General features: G+C 39.4%; 1 protein-coding gene across 1 annotated transcript in view; it reads right to left on the minus strand.

Moving 5' to 3' along the window:
• GLI3 (GLI family zinc finger 3) overlaps positions 1-19,502 on the minus strand; it is a 326,741-nt gene extending 307,239 nt beyond the window's left edge. The window contains exon 1 of the mRNA XM_004383958.1: positions 19,350-19,502. Coding sequence (XP_004384015.1) covers positions 19,350-19,473 — 124 coding nt within the window. The 5' untranslated portion in view covers positions 19,474-19,502. The remainder of the gene's footprint in view (positions 1-19,349) is intronic.
• Positions 19,503-19,737: the final 235 nt, after the last annotated feature.

The raw sequence follows: 19,737 nt of genomic DNA on the forward strand, positions 1-19,737 counted from the left end.
AGGCTTACGGAGCTATTCTTCTACTCAAATGTAGTCAGTGCCTTTTTCCATTCCTCCCAAGGAAAGTCCAAAACGTGTGCCGTTCCTAAACCCAACCCTGCTACTTTCAAACTGTCCTTTACAACTTCACAGAGAAAACAGAGGGAAGTACTTTCCCCTCCACCTCTAATTTCAATCTGCAGATTCGCCAGAACCTCCTCTACTTCCCTCCTTTCTCAGATAAAAGCTCCCCTTTTCTAGAAAGCTAATCCTTGTCTATGTGGGTTTTTTGTTTTGCTTTTTTTTTTTTTTTTTGGTATTTTAAATTTTTTATTGTTGTAAAAAACATATATAAAACATTTGCCAGTTCAACTTTTTTCGGGTGTACAACTTAGTGGTATCAATTACATTAATCATGCTTTTCCATGTGTTCTTAACTCTCGCCCCTATAGCAGAGGCTCACAATCTGAACACACCTGGAACCTCCCTAGAGCTTTCATTACACCAGCCTGAAAGCCAGAGACACAGATCTCAACGTTCTGATGTGCAGTTGGGGTCAAGAAGCACTGTCCTCTTGGGACCTGCAAACTCTTTGTTTTTATACCTCTGCTAACTTTTCCTCCACTACCTTCTACCCACAACCAGGCTCCTAAGTGGGCATCCTAAAAGCACTTTCCCTCAACTGTGCCTACTTTTCCAAGTCAAGCTCCATCTGTCCCCTTCACCTCTGAATTCCTTTAAAGAGTTATCTACACTCAATACCTCCACCGCTCTCGTTCCCCTAAGCTTTACACTTACACCCACTGGGTCTCACTCCTGAGCCCATCTTGCTACTGACAACTGCATGTTTCTGAAGTCTCAGTAGCCTAATATATCATACCTTCTTCCCAGTCTTCAGCCTTCCCAAAGCCCTCTATCACACCAGAAACTACTACCATCTCCCACCATCCTAAAATCTCATCCTCTCTTGGTCTTATATCTCTGTCTCTTCTTACCCATCAAATATTCCTTCTGAGTTCCACTCACTGTCATTTTCCTTTCTCTCGCCCATATATACTTATGTTCTTCTCTAAAAGTCACCTCTAAGCTATTTCATTCATTCTCATTGTCTTTACTACCTACATACTTCTGAGATGAATCTCAAATCTTCACCTTCAGCCCTTATCTTTCTCCTAAGCTTGATGTATACTTCAAATACATGTTGGAAGTCACGATGTTTAAAACTGAATTACTTCCTCTCACTCCCAAAACTTCTTTTCCTCTCATGACTTCCCCACGTATCAGTGGTCTTCCAGGTCCCACCCATTTCCGTATCCAGAATCTTATTTCCTCCTTTCATCTTTTACTGACATAAACTTCCTTTTGTCTTCCATTTTTCCCACTGGGTCCACCATAGCCACCTCCCTGATTGTCTCAATGCCTCCAATCTCCCCATTCCAACTCATCTTTCCCACTGAGGTCAAAGGTATTTTTTTAAAGCAGATGATTCCTATGACTCCGCTCTTCCCACTCATCCCAAAGATGAAGCCCAAACTCTTCAGCATTATATTCAAGGACCTCCGCCCTATGGTCCCAATATGCCTTTCCAGTCACATTTCAATTACCACCCTCCCTATCCCCACCCATCCCTATTCAGTAATCAACCTACATTTATTAGTATCATTTCCCCACATCACCAAGGTCTTCCCAACTTCCAAACCTTTGCTTCTGCGGCTCTCTCTACATGGAACATCTTTCTTCTATTTATCTTATTCTCCAGCCCTCAGTTCCCACTCCCGTCGTCCCTACCCTAACTCACTTAAATTTTAAAAGATCCAACACAGATTATCACCTCTTCTGTGGACCTTTCTTGATAGTTTGTAGGTATCATTTATATTGCACTTAATAAGTACACTGTAATCTGGCTGTTTTACTCATCCAATGATAAGTATCTTGAGAGCAGGCCCCATATTTTATTAATCTTCAAATTCCTCAAATCAAACATGGTGCCTTGCACTTAGCAGGGCCTCAATAATGTTTGTGGACTATGGATAGTACATAAAAAAACAGCAAAAAAAAAAAATCCTTACATTTATAATTGCATGGATTTGGGAGCAAAGGAGTTGGGAAAATATGGATGGTCTTGAGTTTTCTTTTTTTTTTTCTTCCCTGCATTCTGTCCCCAGCCTCTTCCTGAGCTTTGTTCCATTTGAGAATACTTAAGAAAAAAGAAAAGGTTCTTATTAGACAGAAATCCCCTGGGCAGGGCCTAGACAAGAAAAGTTCTATTGTATGCACGATTTCCCTGAGACACTCCTGTGGGGAAAGAAGGAAGTTCAAATTTCTCTGTGGGCTGGCAATTTTTCTGTACTTATTGGCATGACTCTAGTGCTATCTCCCCGGACAAAAGGCCAACAAAACGCTGGATAATCTAAAATTTGGAGAAGAAACAAGAGTCACGTCTCTCAATTATTTCCAAAAGCTTTAGGCAGCAAGGTGTGGGCGTGCTTTCAAGTATATGAAGCTGAGGCTTAAGAAACTACTAGAATTACACATTTGATGGCAACACTTCCTATCTTCAAAGGGATGTATATTCTGCTACTTGGCATTCTCAAAGGTGTTTGTGATTCACCTCTTTTTATAACAGTGCTACTTCATACACCCCCATCATAGCAACACATCTCACACAGAAGAACTGAGTCCATACCCTTCACATAACCTCTCCTTCCATTTGGCCACGACCAGCATCATCTTAAATCTAATACCGCCAAGTCATTAAGTTAACTAAGGTTACCACAAGGTTAGGGCAAGACATTAAAAAATAAGAACTTCAATATTCCTCCAGCTTTTTCTGTTTATGTCAGTGTAACCCCAACTCAACAACGACAAATAAGTAAACAAACAACAAAGAGCCTCTACCCACTCCGAATCCTTTACCCTGGCATTTATTGATTTCAGAAAAGAAACCCACCAGGAAACAGATATCACCCTCAGTTGCCGAGACTTCATAAAAAAAATGTAGCCTGATGTAGAGAAACTGGAGAATTGTATTTTCCTGAGAGAAGAGACGAGGTATTTACATTAACCAAAGTACTTATCAACGTACCTGCAACTTTCAGTTTAAGACAGATGAAACAAAAGTTAAAACTAGATTGCTTCCAGAACATGTTGAAGTAAAAAAGGTGAAAATAAAGCAAATACCTATTAGGTCTTGCCAACTGTTATTTCCTACATATTTTCTTATAAGCGACAGATTTTTTCAAAAACACTTTTGAAGATGAATGTAGAATGTGGATGCCAAAGCTTGTGTGTATTTGCATGTGCTTTGTTTGATGTGCACCTGGGAAGACAGTACCCTTTTGAGAATGTGGCAGAAAAACAACCAAGACTGCTTTTTACTCTCAGTATAACTACAATAAAGCGTGAATGAGTTTAATGTAAGTCCAAACAAAATTCCAATGGCATTATCTTTTAATAACGAAAAATTTCAGCAAATACCGTAAGCAATAAACAGGTACCCACCATCGAGATTTAACATGTTATTATTCTGCCGTACGTCCTCGGGTGGTGGAAATGGTTAAGCACTTGGCTAGCTAACCAAAAGGTTGGTGGTTCAAATCCACCCAGCAGCACTGCAAAAGAAAGGTCCGGCAATCTACTTCTGTAAGATTACAGCCACTGAAAACCCTATGGAGCACAGTTCTACTCTGACACACATGGGGTCGCCATGAGTAGGAACTTACTTGACAGCAATGGGTTTGTGTTTTTTTTTTTTTTTTAATTATTTTGTCATATTTGCTTAAAATTTTGCTTAAAAAAAAAAAGTAAGATGGTACAGACAGATATAGTTGAACACTCCTCACCTCATTTCTTTTCCTCTCTCCCCAGAGGTAAACACTATAGCCAAAATTAATTATAACCATTCATGTTGTTACATGGAGCTCTGATGGTGTAGTGGTTAAGAGCTCAGCTGCTAACCAAAAGGTTAGCCATTCGAATCCACCAGCTACTCCCTGGAAACTCTATGGAGCAGTTCTACTCTGTATTCTAGGGTCGCTATGAGTCAGAATCAACTGGATGGCAAGGGATTTGATTTTTTGGTTTATGTTGTTACACTGTTACTACGTATATTATGCCTCTATAAACAACCTGATTCCTAAAGTTCATCTAGAAGAAAAAAACTGAGTAGGAGCCAAGAAGCATTTGAAAAGGAAGAATAATAAAAGAGAACATCACTTTCAGATAAAACATCGTATATGCCATAACATCTGCAAGAGTATGGTACTCGCAAAAGAATAACCCGACAGATAAATATAATAAAACAGCTCAGAAACAGATGCTAAAATATATATTAAGGCAGTGTCTGATAAAGATGTCATTTCAAATCACTGACAGAGCAGTTGGTAAACAATTATTTACCTCAAAGGAATACAAGTTTAAAAAAAAAAATACTTCAACAGACTTGTAACAAAAGAGGATATCCAAAATGCCAACGGATGAGAGAGGCTCCGTCAAGTCAGCGAGTGTATAGGGCCTTTGACTTTGCATCCTTCCCTCTGTTGCATTTCAACAGTGTTACTGCTCCCCCACTTTCAGTAACAATGTCCCTCGGCTTCCGTCTATAAATTCCATTCTCAGAACATAAATTAAAAATATGAGTTACTTGAGAAGTTCAGTGTTTAGGGGTCTGGTAATCAAGGTTTATTATATTCTTGGTTTTGTTTCTTTTTTTCCACTCCAAAGAGTTTAAAGCAACCAAATTAGCATCAAAGAAATTTGTAAAAGCTCTAAGTGAAGCCATGATGAAATGTAACTACATAAAAGCAGATGCCAAACAGAAAACTATGCAAAGCCCTCTAGGAGGATGCTCAAGAAGTTCAAAAGAGGGACATGGTCTGGGAAGAGTTAGTCACACAAGTCAAAATGCTCCTTATAGCAGTCACCAGCCCAGAACATGCCCTACTCCCAGGGAAGATGAGTTCCGCAAGTCTGGGGGTAAATCAAGAAAACGCACATCCCAGAGATCAGAGGACCAATTGCCTTTGTGGCAACTACCTGTAATTATCAGCAATTCAGCCAAAATTGGACAAAAATCTCCCTGGACTAGCACCTGAAACTGATGTCTGTAGACCACCCTTCCAAATATCTGGAATTGTTTTGACTCAACAATGTGATGGCACGTTTTAGACTGAACAAAATTTTCAGTGGTTTTTAACCTAAGATGGACACGTGCGTGTGATTTATATCATTTAATTTCAAAATAATTGTAAGTTTCCATTTCTAAATTTAGATTATATTAACTCATTCCTTTCAACCTCCTCTTTTATGCGCCATCCCTCCTGTCATTTTACATTCTTCTAAATTCCAGTGGATCTTAAAGTGAACGTCACAGAGAGCAAATATTCAAGGTGGGGAGCTCTTTCAATCCTATGACCTCAGTCCCTCATTTTCAGAACAAAAGTTCTCTCTGTCCAAGCTAAACATTTCGAATTTTTAACGTATAGCCCCTATAAAATAAGCTGAGTCGCAACTATGGTTTCCCATGGTAAAGATTCAGGCTCCTGTTTCATAATTGTTGGGAGGTTCTCTTCTTATAGACAATCATTCCTTTAAACAGCATTCTAATCATTCAACAAATATCTTCCCAGATAAAGTTATGGCTCCTACGCTTACCTAGAGAAAAGCAGCTCTGGTAACTACTGGGTCAGGAATTTCTTAGGAACCTAATAAAAGAAGGCATAGCTCATGCCCATAAATTGTTGCATATAATGATGTCAAGGGCTCGCTCACTCTCTGAAGCCTATTCACGGACCTCAAAGATTCTTGGCTTTCTAGTGAAGCCCCCCTGCTGTAGGAAATGATTCATTTCTCTTAGACGTCATATTAGTTTTGAAGTAGCTGCACTGTGGTCAATGGTACTTGTTTACGGCTGCATGGAGGCAGGAGCTAGGATTTCCCGGGGCTTGGAAAATCGACAGTACCTTCCTGAGAAACTCTCTCTAAAAAATTTAATTTTTTTTTTTTAAGCACATCTAATCTCTCACTTCTATTCAAAAATGACAGATTCCCCAAGAAAAAACAAGGTACAAAATTATACTACTACTTATACGTAAAATTTGTACTAATATCATTAGTGAACTCAAGGATTATGGAGTTTCCATATGTGAACGCTGACTTTCTCACAGTTCCTAATCCACCCACCAACAGTTTGAAGACCACTGAGCTAGTCCAGAACGGTGACTAAGCAACATGTTGTAGAGTGGCCCCAGCTAATATAACCACTTCTTTCTTAAGATAAGAGTTTTCCATCTCTACATTCCACTCCCAACCCTGAACCTTTTGAAAGAGTAGTAAAAAAAAAGGAACTTATTTTTAAATACAACTGTATAGTTTTTTCTTCAAAAAAATAAGAGAGGGTTAAGAGCTGTAAAAACTGCATTCTTATCCCGGTTTTTTGTTATCATCTATTGCTGTTGGAAAGGGAATCAAGGAACACATACTTTGCAGCTAGCCAGATGAAGGTCTAGCAACAGGTACATATGACACATGAGACCATGCCCCCCTTTCAGTCTAAAAATCAAACCGAAGCAAACCAACAGAGGTACTACCTCGTGCTATGCCAACACTGCTCACCAAACAAGATCAATCAACAATACAGCTTTTTCTGCTGCACCACTGCACACTGCATTCCCATACTATTTGGATTCCCCAACGTTCAACCAATAAAACCCAATACCAAACTCACTGCAGGAAGCAGACTGCCACATCTTTCTATTCAACCAATAGATATATTCAAACTATATGCATACATACATATATACACACACACATATATATACATACAAATGCACACACACAGAGGTATAATATAGGTGTATGTGTGGCTGTATATATGTATGTGTGTGTTTATAAGCCTTTTTTTAATTCACCAAGTTTTGGGGGGTCAAACTGATGGATGAAAATATCCTGAATTTGTGTGAAACTGATCAAAGAATGCACTCTGAATTTATGTGAAAAGGTTTCCCATTAAGATGGTAGTTATTTTTTTTCAAGCGTGATCCTTTTTAATTGCGGAAAAGAGCCCAAAGGCTTTGTCAAGGAGCACATGTTTTCTATAAATCAAAACATAAATAAATGTGAGATTATTTCACTGGGCATACATATGGTTTTTGCTAAGTAAACTCTATTTATAAAACACTGTAGCCTACACCGGAACCACTGTCAACATTTATAGGAAAGGAACTTTTCTACTGCTCTGAAACTTGCCAGGATTTGAAAACAAGCCTAGAAACAGTACTTTCTTAAGACAAGTCTGATTTAAACTTCCAGTGAAATGGACCACTGTGTGTTTTCTAGTTTTTAAATGCTTGGAAGAAATCTTCAATTGAGTATTAGGGTCATAATTTACCAGGACATATTCACAGTGCTGGAAGTTCCATTACTTTAATCATCCCACTGTTCTATTCTTTTGAGTTCTCTTTTGGTTTTGGGAAAGGGTCTTGGATTATTTTTCTTATCACTGGCAGTAAAACAAAAAATAATCTGTGAAGGGGGGAGGTCTCCGAAATCCACTAAAGCTTAGTATTCATAATTGCCTCATCATCTTCTCCAAAAGGCTCATTTGCATGATCTCTTCTCTTTACGTACTCCCCCTAGACTATAAACACATTTACCAGCCCCTACTCAGAGTACGGTCCCCAAAATGAAGTCTTCTATGAAAGGAATTAGCCATAAACAAGCATGAAGCAATAGTCCTTGACAAACCATAGAAGGTGACAATGATTTTAATAATAATTTACATTCTCCATTTTCCATCCAACTTTTCTTTCTTGGGCTACAGTGCCTTCCAAAAGAATTTTTTCCGATGCTTTAATTTTTCATCCAAGGTGCAATCAATCTCTACTCTAGATGGACTTAAGTCAATAGTTACAGTGAGCAGAGTTCCAGGAAGAGACCTATTTCTCTCGCTCTCTTTTATTTTATTCTTTCTTTTCGAGTTGCATCTTCCCCAGTCATAAGACTAGTCACCTCTCGGCATGAGATGCATTTGTTTTTATTTTTTAAAGAAAACTACAGAGGTAGAAATGAATCATCCTCTTGAAAGGCCACGGAAAAATGTTCTATGACTCCACAAAAAATAAAAAATTTAAAAAATCTGCATATGAAACACCCAAATTTCTAAGGTAATAAAATATTTAAATCTTTTTAATGATTACCTAACATACAATTAACCTGTAGATAATTAAATTGCTTTGGAAACAATGTAAATGTCTTCACTTCCAAATGCTTGTCCCAATTTATAGGCAGAGTTCCAAAATACTTATCCCAACTCATATGAAAAACTCTATCTCTTTGCAGTGTATATAGGGTCACCGTTAGTCAAGGGGAGGGCACTCCAAGGCAGCTAACAACAACAACTTATTTATATTTGCTTATAGACTGTAATCATGTTTTCAATAAACTTAAAGATAGACATGATAGACCAACAGACAGACAGACCCAATTCAGAAGAAAAATACATTTGTGTATAATTCACTTTTCTCATTTTGCTGATTAACAACTAACTACCCTAATGGCAGACACTAATGAATCCGAAATTATAAGGAAAGGCAGACATGCAGAATTCTCCAGAACTTCTGTTCCTAATCAATCACCAGAGATCAGTGACATCATTAGAGCCTTTGATCACAGCTCCTCTTTCAAGCTCAGATGGGACTGGATTGATCCTCGCTAGCACACAGAATGGAGAAACACCTAGGAATACAATTCGCTGTGAAACATGAGAAGTCATCAGCATCTCTTCCCCTCCGGAAAGCCTAACCCCTCCAAGAGAAACAGAGAGCACATTCCAGAGCAGCCAAACACCAAACAATAGAACCACCTCCTTAAATCCAAACCTAATTCCCATCTTACTAGGATTCCCAAAGCGCTTAAGAGGGAAAGAGATGGTAAGCTACTTTGCTTTCAAAGAACCTGGGTTATGAACCCTATAGTTTGGTCTTCCTTATCCAGTATATATACCCAGGACAAGCCCCAAATCCCTTCACCATGGGGGCGGTGGCGGGGGCGGGGAGGGAAGCAAGGGGTCTGTGGATGTTTTTCCATTCTCTCCATTACAAAGCTCTGAACAATTCAGCATCCCCCTTCTTCTGATTGTACTTAACGAGTGTTCACTAAACATACTAGTTACTCTAAGTTGATCCGTGGCCAAAAAGAAAAGTCCTTGCATATAACGTTGGCTTCTATAATTTCCAAGGTACCTGGATTGCAATCACTCTGAATGTTAGCATCTGAAACGGTCACATTGGGAATGAAAAGTTTTAATTGACCTTTACTACTTTAGTTCCATTGTTGTTTGTTTTTCCCCCTCCTTATTTGTAATCTGAATCTAATTGAGCTTCGGGGACAGTGGTGGAATGTAGTTTATTATCTCCCTCATCAGGTGATCAATGATTTCATTAATAAGACAGATAACAAAACTGTCATACCATCGACACTGTTATGAAAGATGATCCTAGCTTCCCGCTCCATTTTCCAAGGTCCGGGGTTCTCCGTGGCAGCTCTGAGTCCATTCAATATTTTCCACAGACAGAGAAAAGTGAAAATCCATTTTGAAACCAATTTCAATTAGGATCCAGAAGCTGTTATCACAGGTGTCGCAGAATGGGTCCGTAAGTGGAAATGTCGCCTATCCATTCTGAAATGAAACCTTATCAGGGGCTACAAAGATGGCTGGGGACAGCCTATCTGTAAATTACTTTTCGTCCTGTGTTAACTCAACCTTAGTTCTGTCATATGGAATTCTTTCCATCCACTAGTAATAATCTAATGACTAACTAGACACAGAGCCCTAACAGCTTTCAGCTGGACAGGGCTGTGCCCTTCAATATGGGTACAAATGCAAATATACCAGGGACCGAGGGCAAGCAAAGGTAGAGGCAGGCTTTAAATGATAGAACTAAAAGTTTATTATGGGAAATAAAAGAAGCCCGTCTCCACCCATTGCATTCCTGGTGATTTTTCAATTGCAAACGCCAAGGCCGCGTTATTTCATTAATGCAGCACCCAAGTAGTGAGGCTTTTCTCTCACATCTTTCAGTCTCCTTTTAGCAAATTATCCCATGACGGCGGATTTATTCAGTCAAAGACCTCGGACTTTGAGAGGCAACAAAAGAATCAAGAGACTTTCTGGTCCACCTGCCTGGCGAATGATGAGGCAGGGAAAAGTCTCCCCCAGAGAAACCAATCAAACCATTGTGTGGCACAGTCAGACCTTTTCAACTGTCAAGCTAGAGAGCAGGGAAAGAGATGAAAGAACGCGGGATGAGACTACCATTTAGGGAACCATGTGGGAATGGTCTCCTAAGATTTAATAATTGGGATGGAACTCAACTTTCTACAACTAAAGGAAGGGGAAAAAAAAAAACAAGAAAGAGACGGAGAGGAGGAAGGAGTCAAAGAAAGAAAAGAAAGGAGCAAAAAAAGGAAAAATCAGCAGACTAAGTCAGACTAGGAATAACTTTTATATAAAAATTTTCCCTACCTGATATGAACTCCTATTTATAAAAGTAAAGGGGAAAGGAGGAAGATGTAAAAGGAAAAAAAAAAAGAGAAGAAGAAAAAATTTAACAAAGCCTTTGATTTTCTTTGCCTAGGTTACAGCTGCATTAAGTATTCTGATTTTAACATTAATTCAAAGTAACAAAAACAACAACAAAAAAGCCCTTTATTAATAGGGTTGCCTTGTAGTTTAAAATATAAAATGTCATTTTTAAATTGGCCTAGAAGGAAACAACATATTGATTTGACTCAAGAAAAGAAAGACTCAAACTGGCAGAGACACTAGGTTGTAATTTCTGGGCAGTTTTCAAGAACATTTTAGTTATATTACAAGTTCAACTTTAGACATTTAAATAAGGCAGTGGCGGGGGGACTCTCAGTAAATATGACTAAAAGGACCTTAAAAAATTCATGGATTTTTTTTTTTAGCATGAAAATAAACAATGTCATGCAGCTGCTACACTTTTAATACTTTGTATTATTACTGGTGACTATACAGTATGTATTAAAAAGCTGAGTTTAAAGCACATGTATTTATTGAAATTTTGGGGGCTGATAGAACTGTTCTGTATCTTGACTGTGGTAGTAGCTATATGACTTTATGGATTTATCAAAAATCACAGAACCGTATACCAAAAAGCAAATTTCACTGCTATAATTTAAAAATAGATAAATGTAAATTAAAGCACGTGGAATTTGGAAACATTCCCATATAAACCAGATAACTGGAAGATTTTTTTCTTTTACCATCATCACCCTGCCTCCCTTTCTGCCTGGGACCCTTGAAGCCACCAGTGTTCAGGGTGACATCCACTGGCATTTCCCACTGCGAGCTGCCCAGAAAAGCAAGCCCTCCCCCACTGTGGATCAGACTGGTATGTGATAAAAGGCCACCGAGCTATCTCCCCAGAGGGAGCTTTCCTCCTACAACAACCATTTTGTCCCTAGAACATCCACTGTTTGGTTACTTTTTCTGATTCTGACCAGTCTGTTTCTGGAAACTTGAAATACTCGCGTCGCTTGATCACAAGTAATAAAGACAACCCAGAAACTTCCCACAAGCAGAACACATCATGTTGTGACTCCTTTTTACTCCCAAGTTTGGAAAACGGTGGCAAAATGGGAGTGATAATTATTCCTGACTTATCTGAGCCCCCAGGACCTGTTACTTTAGAGGAGAAAACCAATGCTATTTAAATAGGAAAAACAAAAAGGAGTGTTTTGCCCTTTGGGAAGAGCCTTAGTACAAAATGACTGATTTCATCTGGTAATCTCAATGAGTATTTATGAATGAGAAGCAGACCCTAAAAGCATTTGATTCATTAAATCAAATTCAGGACCAGTGATGTGAAGTACTATCTTCTGATCTCAGATCCTATCACCTACTGGCCTGTTAAGCCACGACCTGATGACCATGATGGTTTTAAGGATTTTCTATTAGCCAGACCTGCTCATCCTCTCAGTCAGATTAAAGAGTAGCAGTTCTCAGGTGACTAACAAATGATTTTGTGCTGAGAAGGGTGCTGTGAAATGCGTTAACAAATTAACTGCTGCCAAATTATATCCAGAATTATCTACTATTAGTAATAACAGTTAACCGCTTTGGGTACTCACTGTATCAGGTTCAGAGATGTTAACTAATTAGCCCAAGTCACACGAAAATTACAGGGCAGAGCTAAGATTCAAACCCTGGTATCTAGCTGCACAGTCACTGCCCTTACCCACACGCTAAAGCTGTTATATATGCCCCCACCTCCACTATCCCAAGGAAAATTCTGGCAGCGCTGTGTACTTTGTAAGTCCACTGAAAATCTACTGAGACCCTCTCAGCAACAAAACACTGAATTAGAGGCGGGGAGAAAAAAACAAACCAGATGCTACTCTGAAAAAGTTAACTAAAATGTGAAAGTTAAGTGTTATCAGATACTTTCCAAAAGGACACAAGACCGTACGGTGAGAGAAAGAACCTGAAAAGGACACACTCATGTTTGAGAAGAATTTATACACTCAGTATTGTTAGAAAAAAAACTCACTCTATAGAGGAACAAGACAAAAACCCAAAAACTTGTTGCCATCGAGTCTATTCCAACTCACAGCGACTCTACAGGACAGAGTAGAACTGCCCCATAAAGTTACCAAGGAGCGCCTGGTGGATTCAAACTGCTAACCTTTTGGTTAGCAGCCGCCTTTAATTTAGCTAGAGCACATCAAATGGGAATGTCGGACTGGGTCAGATTTTGAGATATCTAAATATTGAGTGAAAAAGTTTGAACTTCATAGGTAGCTGGGAGCCACAGAGAGTTCTAGAGTAGGTATGTGGCATGAGCAGAGCTATACTAAGATTAATCTGACAGGTGCAAGTCTGCAGGATGAGAATAGAGGAGACCAAAGGCATGGTGACTGGTTAGAAGGCTATTTTAATTGTCTAGGTATGAGGGAGAGAGGTATTAACTAGCGTGGTGGCAGTAGGCATGTCATGAACGGACGCGGGTAAATAATTACAGAAGAAGGCCAAACTGGCCGTCCCACTGGCCAGGCCCAGGAAGTATGAGAGAAAGGGGGGTGAAAGGTGATGGTATAGTTTCAAGCCCAGGCTACTGCATGAACGGTGATATACTTAATTGAAATAGAGAATTCAGTGGTTGCCAGCATTTAGGAAGGAACCTGCCTTGTATTTAGGTGGAGCTGAAGAGCGGGAGCCAGAAACCTAAGTTTGAAGATCAAGGGAAAAGGGATCTTACTAAAATCAGATTATTCATCGTCAGTTAGTTTAAAAACTTGAAAGCTCTTGAAAAAGAATGAAATCTAACACAGCACAAACCATCGGACAAATGGATATCACTAGCAAAGGCCAACAGTTGAGCCCAAAAACACATTCAGCAAAAGGGATGTACATATGCTGTTACTGAAGTTAAGGCATAATAGGTACATTTGTTTCCAAGGCTAAAGAAATCAAAATAAATTTTCTTAAAATAGTCTTCCCCACTGTTTGGCTTAAGAAGGCATTTAGAAGGGAAGGAAGGTACAAAACTTTGGGGTTTTTTATCCATCTTTCCTTCCTCAAGATGCACAAACTTGGTCACTTTGGGGATTTGTGAAACATCTTGAACTATTTTTCAGACATCTGAAGCCAGCAAATTCAAAATTACTTTTGCCAAACATTTTTCCCTTAATTTCAAAACCCATGTGTATTTTCAAAAAAAAACCCAATCCTTTTGTTTTGGATTCATAACATTTAACTCATCAACAAGCTTTGTCCTAATAACAATGGCTGACGTTTACTAAGCTCTTACTATGCGGTACTTAGGCTAAGCACCTACAGGAATTGCCTCATTTAATTCTCCGGGAGATCCTGAGAAGTGTGGTTAATTACTGTCTTACTAAAGAGATGAGGAAGCTGAGACTTTGAGAGGGTAATTTCCCCATGGTTACACAGCCAGTCTTTGGTATTGCTCGAACTCAATAAAGCTTTTCAGATTCCAAAACCTGAAAGTACTCCTAACCAGCACCCTATAATTTCACATCCATTTTATCTGAAAATGACCTTTCTATCCATTTATTATGTGCCAGGAAATGGGATGTGGCCAAGAAAAAAAGGGATTGGACAGCTAAAGGGTCAAGAAACCTAACACTCACAACCTAAGATCTACCTGGTGGGAACTGTCTGCCCTTTTCTGAGCAGAATTAGTACACAGACTCTTAAAGTCAAGGAAACTAAGAGCTGATAATGGTGGGGAACAGTGGCTGAATTCCGAACTCTCAACAGATTTATCCATCATACTTCCAGCCAGGAGACTATAGATATTAACACCTATTTAATGGACAGTTTGAAAGCAAATCTCAAGGCCAGGAAGTAACTAAAAGCTAAAGAAAAAAAAAAAAAGAGCAGCGCCTTAAATATTTGCAGACCCCAACACGTCGCTCTTACAAACCTCAAAGATTTTTTTTTTCAACAGAGGAGAACCAAGCCCCCTCCATTTTTTTTTTTTTTTCCCCAAAGAATCAAAGTGAACAAGGGAACTTCCTCTCCATTATTAATCTATCAACTTTGGTGTCACACTGCATCATCATTAGGATAATCATTTCTGCTTTCTATCACTTTAAGCTATGTTCTCAATAACTATCAGATCTGATAAAAGCCCTCCAAGACCACAGCCTGCATTAAGTTTATTATTAGTTCCTTTTTTTTTTCAAAAGCAGAATTGTAGGTTAATAAGAAATATCAAAATACTCCTTTAAAAAACAAACAAAAAAATCATGGACCAAAAATGAGACAAAACATTAAAATTAAAAACTCAGTACTGGCAAGTCACTAGAGGAAGATTTATAGGATAATGAGAATTTTTAAATATTGGAAGATCTAGTTAGAAAACTTTTGTTTTTTGAAAATCACAACATGTAACTTAGAAAGTAATAAATCCATGCCACAAGGAAGCAGACCTGCTGTAAACCAATTATGAAGACATTTTCGCTATAAAATTAGCATATTAACAGACTTGTACATTTTAAGTCAACTATGAGTACACTCTTTGTATATGAAAGACAGATACCAAAAACAGTCACTTAAATCCCAACTGCACTTAAGAAATATTCAGAAAACTATACATCATCTCCTTTGCCACTTAAGTTTACTGAATAACACTAAAGCTTAAAATCAAACTATGGGCGCATGAGATATACATTGTGGTTCCTAGGTAAAGGCTGCTGAAGGCTTTACCTTGATACAGGTTTGTAAATGTTACAAAATAAAATTTGGCTTGTGTTTTTCCCATACAAGACCTAGAACAAAGCTCTTCTCTTGTGTTATTTCAAATTTCAGTGTTAAGTGGCAAAGGCTTATTTAAAATTCTGTTCAAGGTTTCTGAACCATACGTTTTGCTTGTGTGCATGTGTATGTTTAAACTAAACTCTCTGTGCATGTTATTCCAGGAGCAGATACTCAGCTGAGAAAAGTAAGAAAACAGATCTGTAAGGACATGCAGTGGAATGTGCGTGGTTTGGCTGGAAGGCTCACAATCAAGAACAAATTGTAGCACATAATGGCCTGGAAAAGTTAATTAAGTCAACCAACACGAGGGCCAATAATGAAACTTTGTTTGTTTGTTTGATTTTAATCATGGAATTGTAGATGAGAGACAAAATGTATATATTATATTCATTTGGTTCTTGATGCTAAACTCATTTTTAATCCTTCAGTTACAAATCACTGAATATCAGAGCTCTGTAAAAAAAAGCATAAGAAGGCTCTGAAAATAGACACAATCGTTACTAGTCTATTATAGACATCCAAATGAATTTATGTTCCTTTTAGTGAATAACCTTTTAGTAATAACCTGGGTGGTGCAAATGGTTAATATACTCGGCCTCTAACCTAAAGGTTGGAGGTTTCAGTGCATCCAGAGGTGCCTCAGAAGAAAGTCCTGGTGATCAGCTTCCAAAGAATCAGCCATTGAAAGCCCTAGGAAGCATAGTTCTACCCTGACCCACATGGGGTCACCATGAATCAGAGTCGACTACAAGGGCAACCGGTAACTACACTTCCTAAATGTTTACAGAGAAAAAGAGATAAAATAGAAAGCAAGACAGAAAGACAGACAGACCTTGGCCATGGCAGCTACCAGCCAGCACACACACGGGATACCAATCTTCAAAAGCCTGGAGCCAATAGAACTCTAAAATCCAAACAGGACCACGGATCGAAGCCCACACACTATTCTGTGTGACCACTGCGAAGTGCTGCAGGGAGGTGTGGGACCAGGTAGGAGGTGTGGGACCAGGTAGGGAGCTTGCTGGACAAAGAAGGAGCTCTGCAGTTCCAGCAACTGCACACTCCCTTAGTTAGCATGGTCCTGGAATTGTTAAGATACTCTGAACTAGTCAGATGGAAACCCCTTTGTAGACTCTACACTACTGTGTAAAAAGATCATTATAATTTATTAGCACTGCCTACGTTAAGACAATCACAAAGTAAAGGGTTCATTTTCCTTTGCTTGTCTTTTTCTCCTACGCTTACGTTTGTTTGTGTTTTCCTGGAACCTGCCAGGAGGCTTGCAATCCAAGTCTAAAGCCACCACTTCCATTTTTCTTTTATTTGGTTGGTCTTTATGTTGTCTCAAAAAGAAAGTAATAAATCTCTTACAAGAAACAGGAGCAGTGGGGAAAAATGGTCAGCGCGCCTAGAATTTCTAGGACAGCTAATGAGTTTTTGCCCCAAATGGCAGAATTTATACACTTTTAGGAGGGGATGTGTGTGCCTGAACGTCCTGGTGGCACAGTGGTCAAAGCACTCAGCTGCTAACCCAAAGGTCGGTGGTTCAAAACCCATCAGCCGCTCTGCGGGAGAAAGATGCAGCAGTCTACTTCTGAAAAGATATACCGCCTTGGAAACCCTATGGAGCAATTTTACTCTGTCCTATAAGGTCGCTAGAAACCCTGGTTGCATAGTGGTTCAGCACTACGGCTGCTAACCAAGAGGTAGTCGGTTCAAATCCACCAGGCGCTCCTTGGAAACCCTATGGAGCAGTTCTACTCTGTCCTATAGGGTTCCTATGAGTCAGAACGGACTCAACAGCAACGGGTTTGGTTTTTTGTTTTGTTTTGTTTTTAAATAGGGTTGCTGGTGCCCTGGTAGCCCAGTGATTGATTAAGCATTTGGCTGCTAACCAAAAGGTCAGCAGTTCGAATCCACCAGCCACTCCTTGGAAACCCTATGGGGTAGTTCTTCTCTGGGTTGTTGTTGTATAGGGTTGCTATGAGTCAGAATCAACTCAACAGGTTTGGTTTGGGTTTGGTCCACTTGAAAGGCACAGACAGGGGAAGAAGGGGGGGCGACTAATGAAGTATTGTTTAGTAAACAGAAGATCTGTGATTACTTCAAAGTGTAGGACCAACTTTTGTAAACCACTTCTCCCGTCTCTGGCGAGCTTTCTCTGGTGGCTTCCTGGCCACCACCGGGCTTGTCAATTCCAAGTCTGTTCCTAGTCATCCTGAACAGGTTCATAAGGCAGACCTGTGGTCAGAGGCTGAAGACAAACGCTGCAGCACCAAAAAACCTCCTGAGTGTGTCCTGGAGCAGGACGGCAAAAGCAACAGCATCTTTATAAGAACAGAACGCTGCTATGTTACGCCGCTGAAATTCATAGAAAGGATGGTGTATGTTCTTACCTCTCTCTCCGCACACACACACACACACGCTATAAAGTTAACCAAAAGTTAATGTTTCAGAAAGCATAATATTCAGCGTTTTTCCTGAAAAAATTACGAGAATAATTACCAAATAACCAAAATTGCACGTACTGAGTCTATTTCTAAAATAATATCTTGTCTACTTTTTACAAATTCCAGAAAAAAGAAACTAGGGTAACATGTTTTTTAAGGAGAAAATACACTTTCTCTAACCACATTGAAAGAATAATGCAAGATTCTTGTTCCATTAAAATAAGCTCCAGTCCTGACCCTAACTATCACAAAGAAAAGGGAAAATAGACATATTTTCATACATCTGTAAAGTAAATTCATTATTTTAACTAATAACGGAAAGAACTCCCAGACATAAATATATCTCCCTAAGGATCAATTCAAAATAGACTCATTAGCCAGTAGGTTTAACAGCCAGCCCCTCCTCTCCCCTCCCCTAGGAAAGCCAGCTATGCACATTCATTAAATTAGGTAAAGGAGTGCAGATGACAGGCACATATTCTCCATAGACATGGATGGGGCACAGAAGAGCAGTGTCCGTCAGATCAAGCCAGGGCCACATTTAGGACTGGAAGGTGCAGGCTTTGTTACTGAGTATTTGTCCTTACTCTAAGCCTTATAATCTAAAGTTCTAGGCTACAGTTACCTTCCAAAGCAGAGTCTGATGATCCAACGGTATGTAAAAAAAACTGTAAACCAACCTAGTAAATTCTTTCTTGGGAATAAATAAAACATAAGCCCATCAGGAGGGAGGTATCAGGTTGGCTAATGCAAATGAGTGTGTCCAGGACCTAGGAGAATTGGCCAGCTCCTTCTTCCTAAGGACACATGGAAAAGTGGAGGGAAATTCGGGGAGGCCAGGAATGGCTATGACATCTACAAAAGACAAACCCCCCAATGGTCTACAACAGTGGAAAGTGGGAAAAAAAGGAAGTGAAGGGTGCTATTAACCTATTCAGTCTTTTTACCAGAGGGCGCTCTGGAATTTATGTTCAATGCTCCATGCTTGAACGGAAATGCCTCTCAACACTTCACTTAAAATTTAAAAACACAGCATATAGAAATAGTGGCTCTAAGTTATCTCGGAACACAATCAAGTAAACTGAATTTTTATAAACTAGCAACAACAAAACCTGCCTATCAGATACTGGAGTCACCTTGAGGATCAACTGTTCATAAATTCTGAAATCCTATAAAGTTGGACTACTTAAAATTGGGGGGAGGGGACAGAACCTAACACTAATTTTGACAAGGCAACTTTTGTGTCTTTTCTAATAACTAATTATTCTGACTAGTGTAGATTTTCCATGGTGAAATGCAAAGCACGCTGAATCCTTGCCAGACTAATCAAGATAATTCCCAAAATGCCAAAACAGGAACCTCCTGTAATAAATAACCTATCACGTTTACATCTCAAATCAGAAAATCTGGAAGAAAACGAGTACTCTGGGTGCCAAAACAGGGATTACTAAAGCCTGCCTACCTCATATACCCCACCCTCCACCCCCATAAGCTTTCTTCAGCCTCTCACAGAACCAACAGTGGTCCAGGTGCAAATGTTCAATTCACAAGGAATGCAGAGAATATAAAAATGACTGGAGGCTTGGCTGCTGGGAAATCCCACGGCTGCTCACCATTGGAAGTGGTGCTGGAGGCAACTGCTTTCTCGCTGACATCTGTTCGAGTGGAGCATTTCACGATGGAATTCTCAACTTTCTTCTTCTCAGGGGCCGCGGAGCTGTGGAACTGGGCCTCCATGATGTCTTCTCATTACTTCAGCTCGCTTCTCCTGGTAACGCCTAAATAAAACAAGAGCACCATCAACTTCCAACCACATTGGACCAAAACAAAATCTTACTCAAAAGTCCACTACACCTGCCATCTGAAAAGAAGCCTAAAGTCTTGGCAATTCATAATATGGAAGACCCTTCTCCTATGGTTTGCTTGCAAAAATGTCTGAAAGTCTTATTAACAAGCCAGTCTATTCCCTCAATGGCGCAATATGATTTACGCTCAGCTGCT

Source organism: Trichechus manatus, unplaced genomic scaffold, assembly GCF_000243295.1.
Source record: "Trichechus manatus latirostris isolate Lorelei unplaced genomic scaffold, TriManLat1.0 scaffold00114, whole genome shotgun sequence".
Lineage (NCBI taxonomy): Eukaryota > Metazoa > Chordata > Mammalia > Sirenia > Trichechidae > Trichechus > Trichechus manatus.